Raw genomic sequence first — 13,747 nt, 5'->3', positions numbered from 1 at the left:
CAGTTGACCTTAGCTGAGATGTTTCATCTATCCCAAAATGCAAGTATACACCTCTGCACATTCCTGGCTCCCACGCCTAGCCCCACATGTTTGTTAAAACCAATGAAACCTCTGCCTTGCTGTGATGTACTTGCTTGAACAGGTTCTTTTTAATGTATGCTGAATTGCACACCCAGCCACACCATCAAAGCATTGTAAGCTATGTGGGATGTTTGTCTGTCTGTAGTGTTCTGCCCTAGCAAAGAGCATGGCTCAGTCGCTATTCCTGGTCAATGTCTTCCTCTTCTTGTTAGCAGTTGTGCTCCTTTATCATTTTAGCAATGTCTTCAGATACTACTTCAGGATTTGCTTTTTAAAAGGCTGGATACTTGTGTGGTCCTTTTTTCTGCTCCCGGTCCTAGCTGTCTGTGGAAGGAATGTGGCAAATATGAGGTAAGTCACACAGCGCTATGGCATCACACACACACATGCATGCACACACACACACGTGTGTGTGTGTGTGTGTGTGTGTACTTTCAGTGACTATCACAGGGGTAGGCAACCTTGGCTCTTTTATGACTCATGGACTTCAACTCCCAGAATTCCTGAGCCAGCTGGCTCAGGAATTCTGGGAGTTGAAGTCCATGAGTCATAAAAGAGCCACGGTTGCCTACCCCTGGACTATCAGGTGTTAAACCGAGCAACAGGGAGAGTTGCTCTAGTAGAGTTGGGAGAAATGAAAGCAGAAAAGCAGAATTATAGGGAGAAGCATAGAGATCCAGTCTGGGTCTGTCACCGGGACAAGAGGTTATGTCTTCTGAACTTTTGGACTTGTGCTGGAGCCCAAAAGCTTGGAAGAAAAAAAAACCCTCTGGTCCCAGTGACCAGAGTGACCCTGATTATATCCTGCAACATTATCTTGGGACGTGTACATTTGCCTTCATTTGTGAGAAGAGTAGAGAGTTATTTATTTGCTTACTTGCTTTACTTGTTGGATTTGCAGCCTGCTTTTCCTCCAGAAACTCAAAACAGTGCCCTTGTAGATCCCATTTTATCTTATCTCCATTATCCTGTTAAGTAGGTTAGGCTGCAGCTGAGTGACTTTAAAGTGTATGAGGTCATCCAGTTGAGTTTCCATAAATGAGAGTTTTAATTGAAGAGCTGCACCATTAGGTACCGTATTTTCCGGCGTATAAGACGACTGGGTGTATGACGACGACCCCCTACATTTCCTGTTAAATTATAGGGTTTGGGCTATACTCGCCGTATAAGACTACCCCTCTTCCAATGCACACCAAATAAAAATTAAAAAACATCAGATTTGATTTTAATATGGTAATTTTAATTCAAATGCTTATGACATGCAGGTGCTTAGTAGGAAAACTGTCACTTATAAACATAAGGCTGTTTGTCATCAAACATGTAAACATAAAACTGCAAGTGGATTAAATAATAATAATAATAATAATAATAATAATAATAATAATAATAATAATAATACTAATAATAATAATAATAATAATAATAATTTATTTTTATTTATTTTATTTTAATCCCATTTATATCCCGCCCTTCTCCGAAGACTCAGGGCGGCTTACAATCTAAGCACAAATCAATGTGCTTAGCAATAGCCTTCATTCTAATAATAGGTTGGAGGGGACCAACCCCCTGCTAAGGCAGGAAACCCTATACCATTTCAGGCAAATGGCTGTCCAGTCTCTTCTTAAAAACTTCCAGTGTTAGAGCATTCACCACTTCTGGAGGCAGGTTGTTCCACTGGTTAATTGTTAATTGTTCTAACTGTCAGGAAGTTTCTCCTTAGTTCTAGGTTGCTTCTCTCCTTGACTAGTTTCCATCCATTGCTTCTTGTCCTGCTTTCAGGTGTTTTGGAGAATAGCTTGGCTCCCTCTGCTTTGTGGCAGCCCCTGAGATATTGGATCACTGCTATCATGTCACCCCTCACCCTTCTCTTCGTTAAACTACACATACCCAATTCCAGCAACCGTTCCCTATTTTCCTAATTCACTTTTTCACTTTTCCTAATTCACTCTAAAGCTTTCCCTGCGCAGAGCCTTAAGTAACACCAGCTGCCTGCAATTAGTGCAGGTTCGCATCCCACCAGGCTCAAGGTTGACTCAGCTTTCCATCCTTCCAAGGTAGGTAAAATGAGGACCCAGATTGTTGGGGGCAATAAGCTGACTTTGTAATAATGCTGCTTGGGGGGGGGGTGAAAGCCCTAATAAACAGGCATATACACAGAATGAAGGCCATTGCTAAGCACATTGATTTGTGCTTTAAATTGTAAGCCACCCTGAGTCTTCGGAGAAGGGCAGGATATAAATGGGATTTTTTTAAAAAAAGACCAAATGGGAGATCCGCTCCAGGTTTTCCAGCCAGCCCGCCCAGTTCCTGAGTCAAATGTGTCCTTAGAGCTAAGCCGCTGCTCTGGCTGCTGCCTTCCCCACCTGCCTTTCAAGTTGGGATATACTACAGCTGCTCTTCAACTTTAGAAGGAAAGATGCCCAGACCCCAGCCTGTAAAAAATCACAGACTGCAGCTTCTCCAATAGAAATCGAATAAACCTAATTGGTCCCGCTTTACCTGCGCAGACTAAATGGGAGATCCGCTCCAGGTTTTCCAGCCAGCCCTGTCCCTAAATTTTCAGCACCCGGCGTATAAGACGACCCGTGACTTTTGAGAAGATTTTCATGGGTTAAAAAGTAGTCTTATACGCCGGAAAATATGGTATATATTTTAGCCAATGGTGCCAGAGCTCATCTAACTACTCGATCCAAAATGAAAAATAGACATTCTGAGACTACCATAATTCTGAATATGTGGATATGCTGGTGATGCTCTATAGTCTATACCTTCATAATATCTTACAGAGCCTGCCATGTTTACAGCCATGTTTTGTTGCTCTGATTGATTCTTATAATTCCAGAGTCTTTGGTGACAGTATGAGGTTAATCAAGAAAACTTGTCTGAAATTGTCTGAAATGGTATAGGGTCTCCTGCTTGAGCAGGGCGTTGGACTAGAAGACCCCCAAGGTCGCTTCCAGCTCTATTATTGTGTAAGAGGAGAGGAGATAGTACTTGTTGTATGTGGCAAACTTCATAACTATCCATTATGGTATATGGATCATAGGATGCATTGCACTCATGTATATTAGGATGCACCCAGCTCTTCCTGAGTGATTGGGCTCTACTGGAGCCCTAAAACAAAACAAAGAGGCCTAAACTGATGGAGCGTGGTCTTTCCCTGAGACCAAGGACAACTTTAATCTGGTTTCTACTCAAGGGGATTCTGGGTCAGTTCCTAAATTTTCTAGACAAATTCATATTATTATTATTATTCAAATATTGTTCCTGTACTGAGTGTCTGGAATACAGGTAGTCCTTGGCTAATAACCGTTTGTTTAGTGACCTTTCGAAGTTACAATTGAAAAAGTGACTTATGACTGTCTCTCACGCTTATGACCATTGCAGCATCCCCATGGTCACATGATCAAAACTCAGATGCGTGTCAACTGATTCGTATTTATGAAGGCGGCAATGTCCCGGGGTCATGTGATCACCTTTTGCAACCTTCTGACAAGCAAAGTCAATGGAGAAGCCAGATTCACTTAACAACCATGTTACTAGCTTAAGAACTGCAGTGACTTACTTAACAAATGTGGCAAGAAAGGTCGTGAAACAGGGCAAAACTCACTTAACAAATGTCTCTCTTAGGGAAAAAAAATGATGGGCTCAGTTGTAGTTGGAAACCAAAGGACTACCTGTGTGTGCTCTTTAGCTGATGAACCCATGATTGCCCTTGTTGGCCATCCACAAGGCACTTCCCCATTATCTCTGAACACGCACAGGTTCTACCGCTGAAGAAAACACAAAACTCCTCAGAGATAAAATTTTAGCTAGGTGTTTGCTCCCTCAACTTACCACATTCTATTGCACTTCATTAATGTTCTACTCTAAGCACACACAAAAATTGGATGCTGGCTAATGGATCAAATAAGCGCTGAAGGGTGAGAAGTACAATTGAACATTGGAGTAATTAATTCCTTAGACATGAGCACCACAAAAGAGCTTCCCACCAGGAAGAAAGAAATATGTTGGAATGACAACCTGGAATTGATCACATTTTCTACGTATAGCTGTGTTTCCCAACCTTGGCCTCTTGAAGATGTGAGGACTTCAACTCCCAGAATTGAAGTCCACACATCTTGAAGTTGCTGTTCTGTAGCATAAAAATGTGAGACGAAAGGACAGCAAAATAGTGTTGGACAATAATGACCTAATTGTAACTGGATGAAGATTGCCCATGTTTTATGGAAGAGTGCAATTGGTCTTATTGGAATCAGCTCTAGCAACTTCCTCGGCTTCTTTTCCAAAACCGCTCTTAATGTTTCTAAAGTAAAGGTAAAGGTAAAGGTTCCCCTGCACATGTGTGCTAGTCGTTTCCAACTCTAGGGGCCGGTGCTCATCTCCGTTTCAAAGCCGAAGAGCCAGCGCTTGTCCGAGGACGTCTCCGTGGTCATGTGGCCAGCATGACTAGACGCCAAAGGCGCACGGAACGCTGTTACCTTCCCACCGTAGTGGTCCCTATTTTTCTACTTGCATTTTTACGTGCTTTCGAACTGCTAGGTTGGCAGAAGCTGGGACAAGTAACAGGCGTTCACTCTGTTACGCAGCACTCGGGATTCGACCTACCAAACTGCCGACCTTCTGATCGACAAGCTCAGCGTCCTAACCCACTGAGCCACTGCGTCCCTTGTTTCTAAAGTACGTCTGTTCTTATTCTTTATTTCAGAGTTCTACGTTTTACCATACTACCTTTGAAACTCCTTTATGGCATTAAGATCAACGTGCAGGGAGCTACAAATTTAAATCTAAAAGGGCCCTATGTCATCATCTCTAATCTGCAGTGCTCCTTGGACTTGCTTGGTGAGTGTGTTGATCCTTTGAAACCTACTGAATCAGAATAGAGCTGGAAGGGACCTTGGAGGTCTTCTAGTCCAGCCCCCTGCTCAAGCAAGGGATCCTATACCATTTCAGACAAGTGACTGTCCAGTCTCTTCCTAAAAACCTCCAGTGATGAAGCACCCACAATGTCTGAAGGCAAGCTGTTCCACTGGCTAATTGTCCTCACTGTTAGGAAGTTTATCCTGTGTTGGAATGGCCCTGAAAATATGTCTTGAAATAGGAATAACTCATTTCCGTCTCTACCTATGTAAGATTAACTTGAGGAAAAGTGCTCCCACAAAGAAAAATATTCCCCCCCTACAAAAAGGTGGACCCACAAAAAATGTGTCCATTTCATCATTTAATTTTATTGATCCTTTTTATTTTGTATTTTTAACTCTTTCTCTTTTGCTTGCCTTGTTTAGGCACACTGTGTGCTAGCCAAAGTAGAAATAGAGCATGTAGCTTAAATAAATTAAAAGCAGGGGAATAAAAAACAAAATAGTAGCAATAGCAGGCATGTAGATAGTAGTGATGGGTCTAGTTGCATTTTCCCTTAGACCAGGGGTGTCAAACTCAGTTTCATTGAGGGCCACATCAGCATTGTGGTTGCCCTCAGGGGGCTGGGTGGGTGTGGCCTGGGTGGGTGTGGCTAGAGTGCATATGGCCTACTGGGTGGGCGTGGCCAGCTCTACATCGTTGGCATCAAGGGTGCCTATGGGGGCCTGGGCAGGAGTGGGACAGATCTGAGGGTCTCTGGCAGGAGGAGGGTCTCTGGGCCAGGGCCAAGGCAGCGGGGGCCGTTCCCTCACTGTTTCCAGGATGGCTTCGTGGGCCGCATGAAACCACTTCACGGGCCGGATCTGGCCCCCAGGCCTTGTGTTTGACATGTCTGCCTTAGACAATATATGAATACTCTCCATCTATATGAAATATTTGAAACATTGTCATTTATGTACCGTGTTTAAAGTCAGACAATATGAAGCATTTGGAAACAGCATATGATTCAATGTGACTAAAATATCCTTTACTCACCCTTTATAGTCATGCCTGGTAGAAAATAAAATGGTTTCAGAATTCTCAATTCAGAATTCAGAATTCAAAATTTATTTATTTATTTTATTTTATTGAATTTATATACCGCCCTTTCCTGAAGGACTCAGGGCGGTTTACAGGGTGCTTAAAACATTGATACAAAAATTAAAAAGAATTAAAAAGAATTAAATTTAATCCCTGAAAAAGTATTAAAAACCCTAATTAAAAACTTTCAGCCTGGGCCGGAAAGCTCAAAGAGCCAGGTCTTCAGGTCCCGGCGAAATGAACGAAGGTCGGAGGCGGTCCTAAGCTCCGCGGGCAGCTGGTTCCAGAGAGCAGGCGCACCCACAGAGAAGGCACTCCCCCTGGGTGTTACCCGTCAGCAATCTTTAACCGGCGGCACCCTGAGAAGGCCCTCCCTGTGGGAGTGCACTGGATGAAGGGAACTTGATGCCGGCAGCAGGTGTTCCCTCAGATATCCCGGACCCAAGCCACTTTGATCTTCAAAGTTGAGCCGTGAATCCAGGAGGACGCCCAAGTTGCGAGCCCTATCAACGGGGGGTAACACCTCACCCCCCATCGTTAAAGATGGAATAGTCTGGTTAACACGAGATGCCGGTATGCACAGCCACTCAGTCTTGGCAGGATTGAGATGAAGCCTGTTTCTCCCCATCCAGACCCGGACCACCTCCAGGCAACGGGACATCATGGCGAGGGCATCACTGGGTTGGTTCGGGGTGGAGAAACGGGCTTCATATAGATGTTGAACAGGAGGGGAGAGAGAACCGACCCCTGAGGAACTCCACAAACGAGAGGCCTCGGGGCGGATCTCTGCCCTCCCGTCAACACTGATGACAAAATGACAATAAAGGTTATCTAATCTAATCTAATCTCCCAAAGGAGAGTTAATATTTCATAATGGGGATGAATATTTTGCCTATCTCCTTCTGCCCTGTTGTTTTGTTTGTTTTTTTGCATTCTCTGGGCTTTTCATGCTTCATTTGAAGACGGGAGAGAACAGCAGATTATCCTGTCCTAACCCTTTTCCAGATCGAGAACCATGAATAGCTGGAGAACAAACTGATGCAGCAGCCAAGAATCTGTTTTCCATACCTGGAAACAACAAAGTGGAAGGACCTATTCTGTGGAGAAAGATAAATGGGTTTTGTCAGAAGAAGGAAGCTAACAGAACTTCTGTTTTGCTGCAGTTCTTAACCACCCGATACTTTCCTAGTGGGAGAATTGATCCTTTAGAAATCAGTGTTTCTCAACCTTGGGAACTTCAAGATGTGTAGACTTTAACTTTCAGAATTCTGGAAGTTGAAATCCACACATCTTAGAACAGGGGTCTGCAACCTTGACGACTTTAAGACTTGTGGACTTCAGCTCCCAGTATTCCTCAGCCAGCATGGCTGGCTGAGGAATTCTGGGAGCTGAAGTCCACAAGTCTTAAAGTCGTCAAGGTTGCAGACCCCTGTCTTAAGAGTTGCCGTGATTGAGAAACATTGCTTTAGATAGTCAAGTCATAATCCATGTATGGTTTCTTAACCACAAAATAATCAACATAATGCTGAGAAGCAAGGCTCTCTTTGTCCCAATAGCTTTCCTTCCACAGCATATACAAGAAATTCCACTTTTCCTGAGAACAGGGGTCTTCAAACTTGGCCCTTTATGACTTGTGGACTTTAACTCCCAGAATTCCTCAGCCAGGCACGCTGGCTGAGGAATTCTGGGAGTTGAAGTCCACAAGTCATAAAAAGGCCAAGTTTGAAGACCCCTGCCTTAGAGGAACCTGAAGTCAGCCTTGCTCACTCCACTATCTTCCACATCCATTCCTTACAACCCTCAATCCTCACTTATATTGAATAGCAAAAAAAAAAGTGTTAAGTTTTTCTTCAGGGGGCTCTGCATCTCTTAATACAAACTGAAGCAAATACACTTCATGTTGGCCCACAAATTAAAATTTATTTTTCAAAACCAATATTTTCTTTTTTTCCTTTGGCTAGCAATCTTCATTTTCAACCTTTGTAGCCCAGCACTTCTTGTGGGCATAGCTTGGGAAAAATTGCTCAAGAATGTTCTTGTACCTTTGTAACAATCCTCTGAAATTGTTGAACCCAACTGGGATGTGAATCTAGGTCTGTTCACTCCAGCTGCTGCTAATCCTGGCCTGCCTACCTTACACAATGGGGAACTGGGGGGGGGGCTGGAAAAAACCTTCAATTAACCCTAGATTTGATCTTCTTTCTGATCCCCTTCTTCTTCTGGAAAACTCCAGGGATTTTTCAAATCTTGCCCGAGCGATGTACCCTTTTCGTCAAGCAAGAGGTCCTGTACATGTTTACTGTTGGTGTTGTCTTGTGGCTCTGTGGTTTCATTTTCATTGACCATAAGAAGGAAACAGAAGCTGTTGAGATAATGTCAGCAACTGGAGACATCATGCTCCGGGACCACGTGAGTAGGGGAGGACAGCAATACAATGGCTATATTAGGCTTTCTGTATTCATAAAACATAAAGCTTGGAGGTCTTCTACTCTAACTCTCTGCCCAAGGCAAGAGGCTGATACCATCTTGCATAAGCGATTGTCCAACCTTTTCTTGAAAACCTCCAGCAATGGAGCACTGACAATTCTGAGAAGCAAGCTGTTCCACAAATTCACTCGACAACTGCAATTATTGGTTTAACAATCATGAAAAAAGTTGCGAAATCTGGGGCAACTCACTTAACCAGTTTGCTTAGCAATGGAAATTCTGGTTCCAATTGTCTTTGTAAGTTGAGGACTATCTGTCTTAATTTCCGGTGCCTATTTTAATATGACCACATGGCGGGAATGTAGAGTTTTGCTTTTGGAAAAGTGGTACTAGAACTGGTGGAATTGAGAGGAATAGTGTGTAACAGGAATCAAAGATACCCCCTTGTCAATACTGTATTAATCGGCTGAAGAAGAAAGGCCTAATTCAGGGGTGTCAAACTCAATTTCACTGAGGGCCGCATCAGCATTGCGGTTGCCCTCAGGGGGCCAGGTGGGTATGGCCTGGGTGGGTGTGGCCTACTGGGTGGGGGTGGCTAGAGTGGGTGTGACCTACTGGGTGGGCGTGGCCAGCTCTACATCGTTGGCATCAAGGGTGCCTATGGGGGCCTGGGCAGGAGTGGGACAGATCTGAGGGTCTCTGGCAGAAGGAGGGTCTCTGGGCCAGGGCCAAGGCAGCGGGGGCCGTTCCCTCACTGTTTCCAGGATGGCTTCGTGGGCCGCATGAAACCACTTTGCGGGCCGGATCTGGCCCCCGGGCCTTGTGTTTGACATGTCTGGGCCTAATTTATTCATTATTAAATATGTTCTTTTCTGTCTAATTAGCTGCGGATATGGGTATTTTCTGAAGGCCACAGAACTGGTGAATCCACTTTGGAACCCTTGCAAAGAGAAGCTGTCCATCTTGCAGTGAAGGCCCAGGTAAGAACGTGACATTTCCACACTTCTTATTTCTTCATTTAACTCAGTCAGGAATGGAGATAAGAGAGCAATTGTATTTCTGTGAGTCATTCATTGGTAGAAACCAGAACCATCAAGCTAAGCAATGTATAATCATAATCATCATCGGTGTACAGTGATAATTATTATTAGCAACTAAGCTACCACCCAAAGCAGCAAAATAAAAAAAACAAAAACCTTTGTATCTCGTATTAAAAGAATATGTCCTTATTAAATACTATGAATTCAAGGTTGGAGGGAGGTGTTTTATCTTCCTTTCCCAAAACGTCACCCCAAAGCTACACTGGATTATTTTCTTTTAATACATAGCTATTAAAAATGTCAGATCAACTTTATCTGGGGCAGTGCTGTGGCTCAGCAGTTAAGACTCTGGGCTTATCCGTTGGAAAGTTGGCAGCCCAGGTTTGACACCTGAATGTCATGCGACAGGGTGAGCTCCCGTTCTTCCCCCCCCCACCGCAATCTCCTGCCAACCTAGCAGTTCGAAAGCATGCAAATGTAAATAGATCAATAGGTACCATTTCAGTGGGAAGGTAACAGCGCTCTGTGACGTCATGCTGGCCACATGACCTCAGAAATGTCTTCAGACAGTGCTGGCTCAATGGCCTTGAAACAGAGATGAGCACCGCCCTCTACTGAGAACCAAAATAGCAGCATCAGTCCTTGGGATGGTTTTCCCTCAGCAAGGCCTTCCCCACTCCTCAAACCTGGTTCTACACCGATCAGAGGTTGCAGCAATAGCATATTGCTACTTGGATGTGGCCACATAGGTCCACTTCTCTTCAGTTTTCCTTTAGGTAGATGGTGTTAAAAACACACACACACCCAAAACCTTACACAAAAGTAACTGCCAGGGTGTCTACAGGGTATGGCAAACAAGTCGAGATGGTGGCTGTGATGGTAGAATTGAAGCCTCTCTTGATTGTATGTCCAACACGGCCACCATCTTTATGTGTTACTCTGCCGACACCGTGGTGGAGAGGTTGACTTTATGATTCCATTTTCACAATGCAACAGTCATGATGCCCCTCTGCTGAACAGTGATTGTTTTTCTTTCCATGCAGGTGCCAATCGTTCCTGTGGTGATGTCCTCCTACAGACCATTTTTCAACATAAAGACTAACAAATTCACATCTGGTATTCTGTTGCACTGGGCATAGCTAAGTCAATGATTGTCTGGGTTCCCCCCCCCACCCCCAGAGGTAGCAGCATGTCAGCTCTTAAGGGGAGGCCTGGAATTGCAAGTGACCGGGATAAAAATAGGTCAGCCCTTCCATCACACAGCACTGTAGTCTCCGCAGATAACAGTTTTGGGCTGGGGACGCCACTTGATTTTAACCTTACTGGAGAGCCAAAATGTTCAGCCTCGCAGTTAGGGTGGGATTTTCTTTCCCCATGAGAATCAAAATATTTTCAAGGGGGAAAAAAAAAGGAAGTCCAGCTGCCTTTTGAAAAGCATCTTTGGGACCTTTGTAGGAGGATTTCTTTTAAAAAGCAAAAAAAAAAAAAAAATGGAGCTGCAATTAAATCCGTTGCCACATTTTAGCAATATAATCATTGTGTTCTAAAAAGGGCACTCAAATAAACTGGGCAGATGCAGTATAACTGGTTGCCCACTTTTGCTTGAAAGCCAAGGTCTCTCTGAATCTAACACGAGAACTTCTGAATGGCAGAGAAGGTCTATAATTTATGCAAACTATACTTCCAAGGACAGGTAGTCCTTCAGTTATGACTGGCTGTTTAGCGATGGTTCAAAATTACAACAGACCTCCCCCAAAAGGTATTTATTTATGTCCCAGTTCCGAGTTCTAATGACCAGGCTGAAAATCAGTGTTTACTTCCAATTTTTGATAATAAAAAAAGGCCCATAGCAAACAATGGGTCCGCTTAACGACTGTAGTGTTTCCTTAATGATTGCGGTGTTCGCTTAACAACCATAGCATTTGCTTTATGGCCCCCGCAAAAAAGGTCATAAAATTGGGTCAAGTCACATGATGACTCATTTCATGACTGTCATGACTTACAACCACAATGGCAGGCTGCACTGCAGGTTGTAAATCAAGGACTACCTGCACTAAGTTTAGACGCATTAGCTACAAAGTCAAGAGATAAGATTACATAGTTCAGGGGTAGGCAACCTTGGCTCTTTTATGACTTGTGGACTTCAACTCCCAGAATTCCTGAGCCAGCATGGCTCAGCTTGGAAACCTCTCCCTTTTCCCTCAGCATGGCTGGCTCAGGAATTCTGGGAGTTGAAGTCCACGAGTTGCCTACCCCTGCCATAGTTCCTGTTTTGTGTTGCTCAATACACAAGTCCACTTGTAATTCCCCCCTGTGCAAGTTAGGGTTGGTCAGGGCTTCCACAAACCAGCTGGGACCCTGGAAGCTGAAGTGGTCCTCTGGATGAGGCATGATTGACATCACATGCATTTGGATACTTATGAGCCATGCCACAATAGATGTCTTTGTTTTCTCTCCTCCAAGGGGACATCACCGTCCGGATTCTTCCTCCGGTGAAGACCAAGGGATTCAGCCCGGGTGATATCCCAGACTTAACAGACCATGTGTATGGGACCATCCTCTCCAACTTCCATGAGATCTCAGGAGAGCCTGCGGAACAAGCAAGCATGGACAAGGAAGACACCAGACAAGCCCCCAATTACTAAGGAACTTATTTAATTCCCCCCACAGACACACACACACTTCATTGCTTCTTTTTGTACTTTTTGGGGATCTACCTATTTGTGGTTGGCTGTCTTGGGTGTCTTAACCTGCGACAAGGATTTCTGATAAGAAGAGTGCAATTTCCTTTGGGATAAAGCGGAGAGATCCTTGGGGAGCCCGTAAAAGCGGTTCTCCTCTTTGTTTTGGATTTGAGTCCTGCTTCCCTTTCCCATTCCCTTTGAAGGACAGAAAACTAAAATGAAAGGGAGCTCCATGCAGCGCGAACCTGAGTAGGCTGGCTGGGCTTCTCCAAACAAGTTTCTCGGCTACGTTGCTTCTAGAGCCAGAACTGGGGAAGGCAGCAGCATTGTGAGGCAAGCGCCAGTTGCCACAGCAACTGGTGCCTCCGATGTGAAAGGGACAGCTCAAGGGACAGCTCGGCCTGAGTCAGAGAGAGCCTGTTGGGAGGAAGAATTTGCAATCGGATTGTGAGGCCGAACACGTGCCTCACATACCCTCCTGAAGGCTGGAGCGGAGGCCAGTGCCCTTAATGTGGCCTCAGAGATCTCAGCTTTTTTGCATACAGGTAAATATGGCGTAGGAGGACCATTTGATCGGATGCTTCCCTGACTCACTTTGGCCATGCAATGGCTTGTGGGAACCTCAGTCTTAAGTGTTGCATACACCGGGACATTGCATTAAATCATCATGGGATGTCTTTTGTTAATTCAGGTTTAGTGACTTTTGTTAATGCAGCCAGAGGTGGTGAGGCTACAGGGTAATGCATCTGATTTTCCCGTTGTAGCACTGTGTGTGTGTGTTGGTGGGAAAGAAAGTTTGGGGGACTTGGAACTTTGTCAATTAACCCTGTCATATTGTGGTACTTTCACCTCCCACTGGGGCTTTCCCAATAGAAGACCAGATCTTGCGACACCAATTATTCTTGTTTGCCTAAGTAATCTAAAATAAATGTTATATATTATGGAATATTCTGTATTTACTTTGAATATTGACTTACTGCCACAATTATATATCTCTAGACAGTTTACAAATCAATTCATGAAAACTATGAAAGCTGTAAAAAAATAAATCAGTAAAATTTAATCAGGTGAGAAACAAGGGGTATCCTTTGTTTGGATAATGGCATCCAGAGGCTTGTCTGAAAAGGCTGTTTTCATCATTGTCTGAAAGGGGACCAAAATGGGATCTACCCAGATCTTTGCTGGGGGAGCATAGTCTAAAGCAGAGGTGTCAAACTCGCAACATCACATGATGTGTCGCGACGTATCGTGACTATTTTTCCATTGCCGGCAATGGGGTGGGTGCAGGTTTTCCATTACACATCCGGTCTGCGGGCCAGCAGTTTGATACCCCTGGTCTAAAGGGTCGAAGTAGGGAGCATAAGAGAAGCATTGTTTCCAAGTTCTGTCTTTTTCTGTGGACACTCAAGGCTTCTTCCATATCTTCTGCTTGTCCATATAATAAACTCATGTGACACTTCCATTTCCCTTTCCTTTTATTCTTATTCAAACACTTTCAACAGAATTCTATGCTCTGCTTTGTGAATTTCAGTGCACTTGTATGCTTCCTTTACACACAACACAACTTCCTTTCTG

At 44.2% G+C, this 13,747-nt stretch overlaps 1 protein-coding gene across 1 annotated transcript; it reads left to right on the top strand.

Moving 5' to 3' along the window:
• Positions 1-247: 247 nt before the first annotated feature.
• On the top strand, positions 248-12,237 carry LOC308662942 (1-acyl-sn-glycerol-3-phosphate acyltransferase alpha-like; the record flags this gene model as incomplete). Its single annotated transcript, XM_081319088.1, is given in 7 exon segments — positions 248-432; positions 4,790-4,923; positions 8,255-8,430; positions 9,333-9,428; positions 10,532-10,604; positions 11,952-12,104; positions 12,107-12,237. Coding segments are annotated over 7 exon segments (948 nt in total).
• Positions 12,238-13,747: the final 1,510 nt, after the last annotated feature.

This window comes from Vipera berus (genome assembly GCF_964194415.1).
Source record: "Vipera berus genome assembly, chromosome: 2".
NCBI classification, from domain to species: Eukaryota; Metazoa; Chordata; class Lepidosauria; order Squamata; family Viperidae; genus Vipera; species Vipera berus.
Note: the sequence above shows the minus strand (reverse complement) of the source record. Positions and strands in the feature narration are given on the sequence as shown.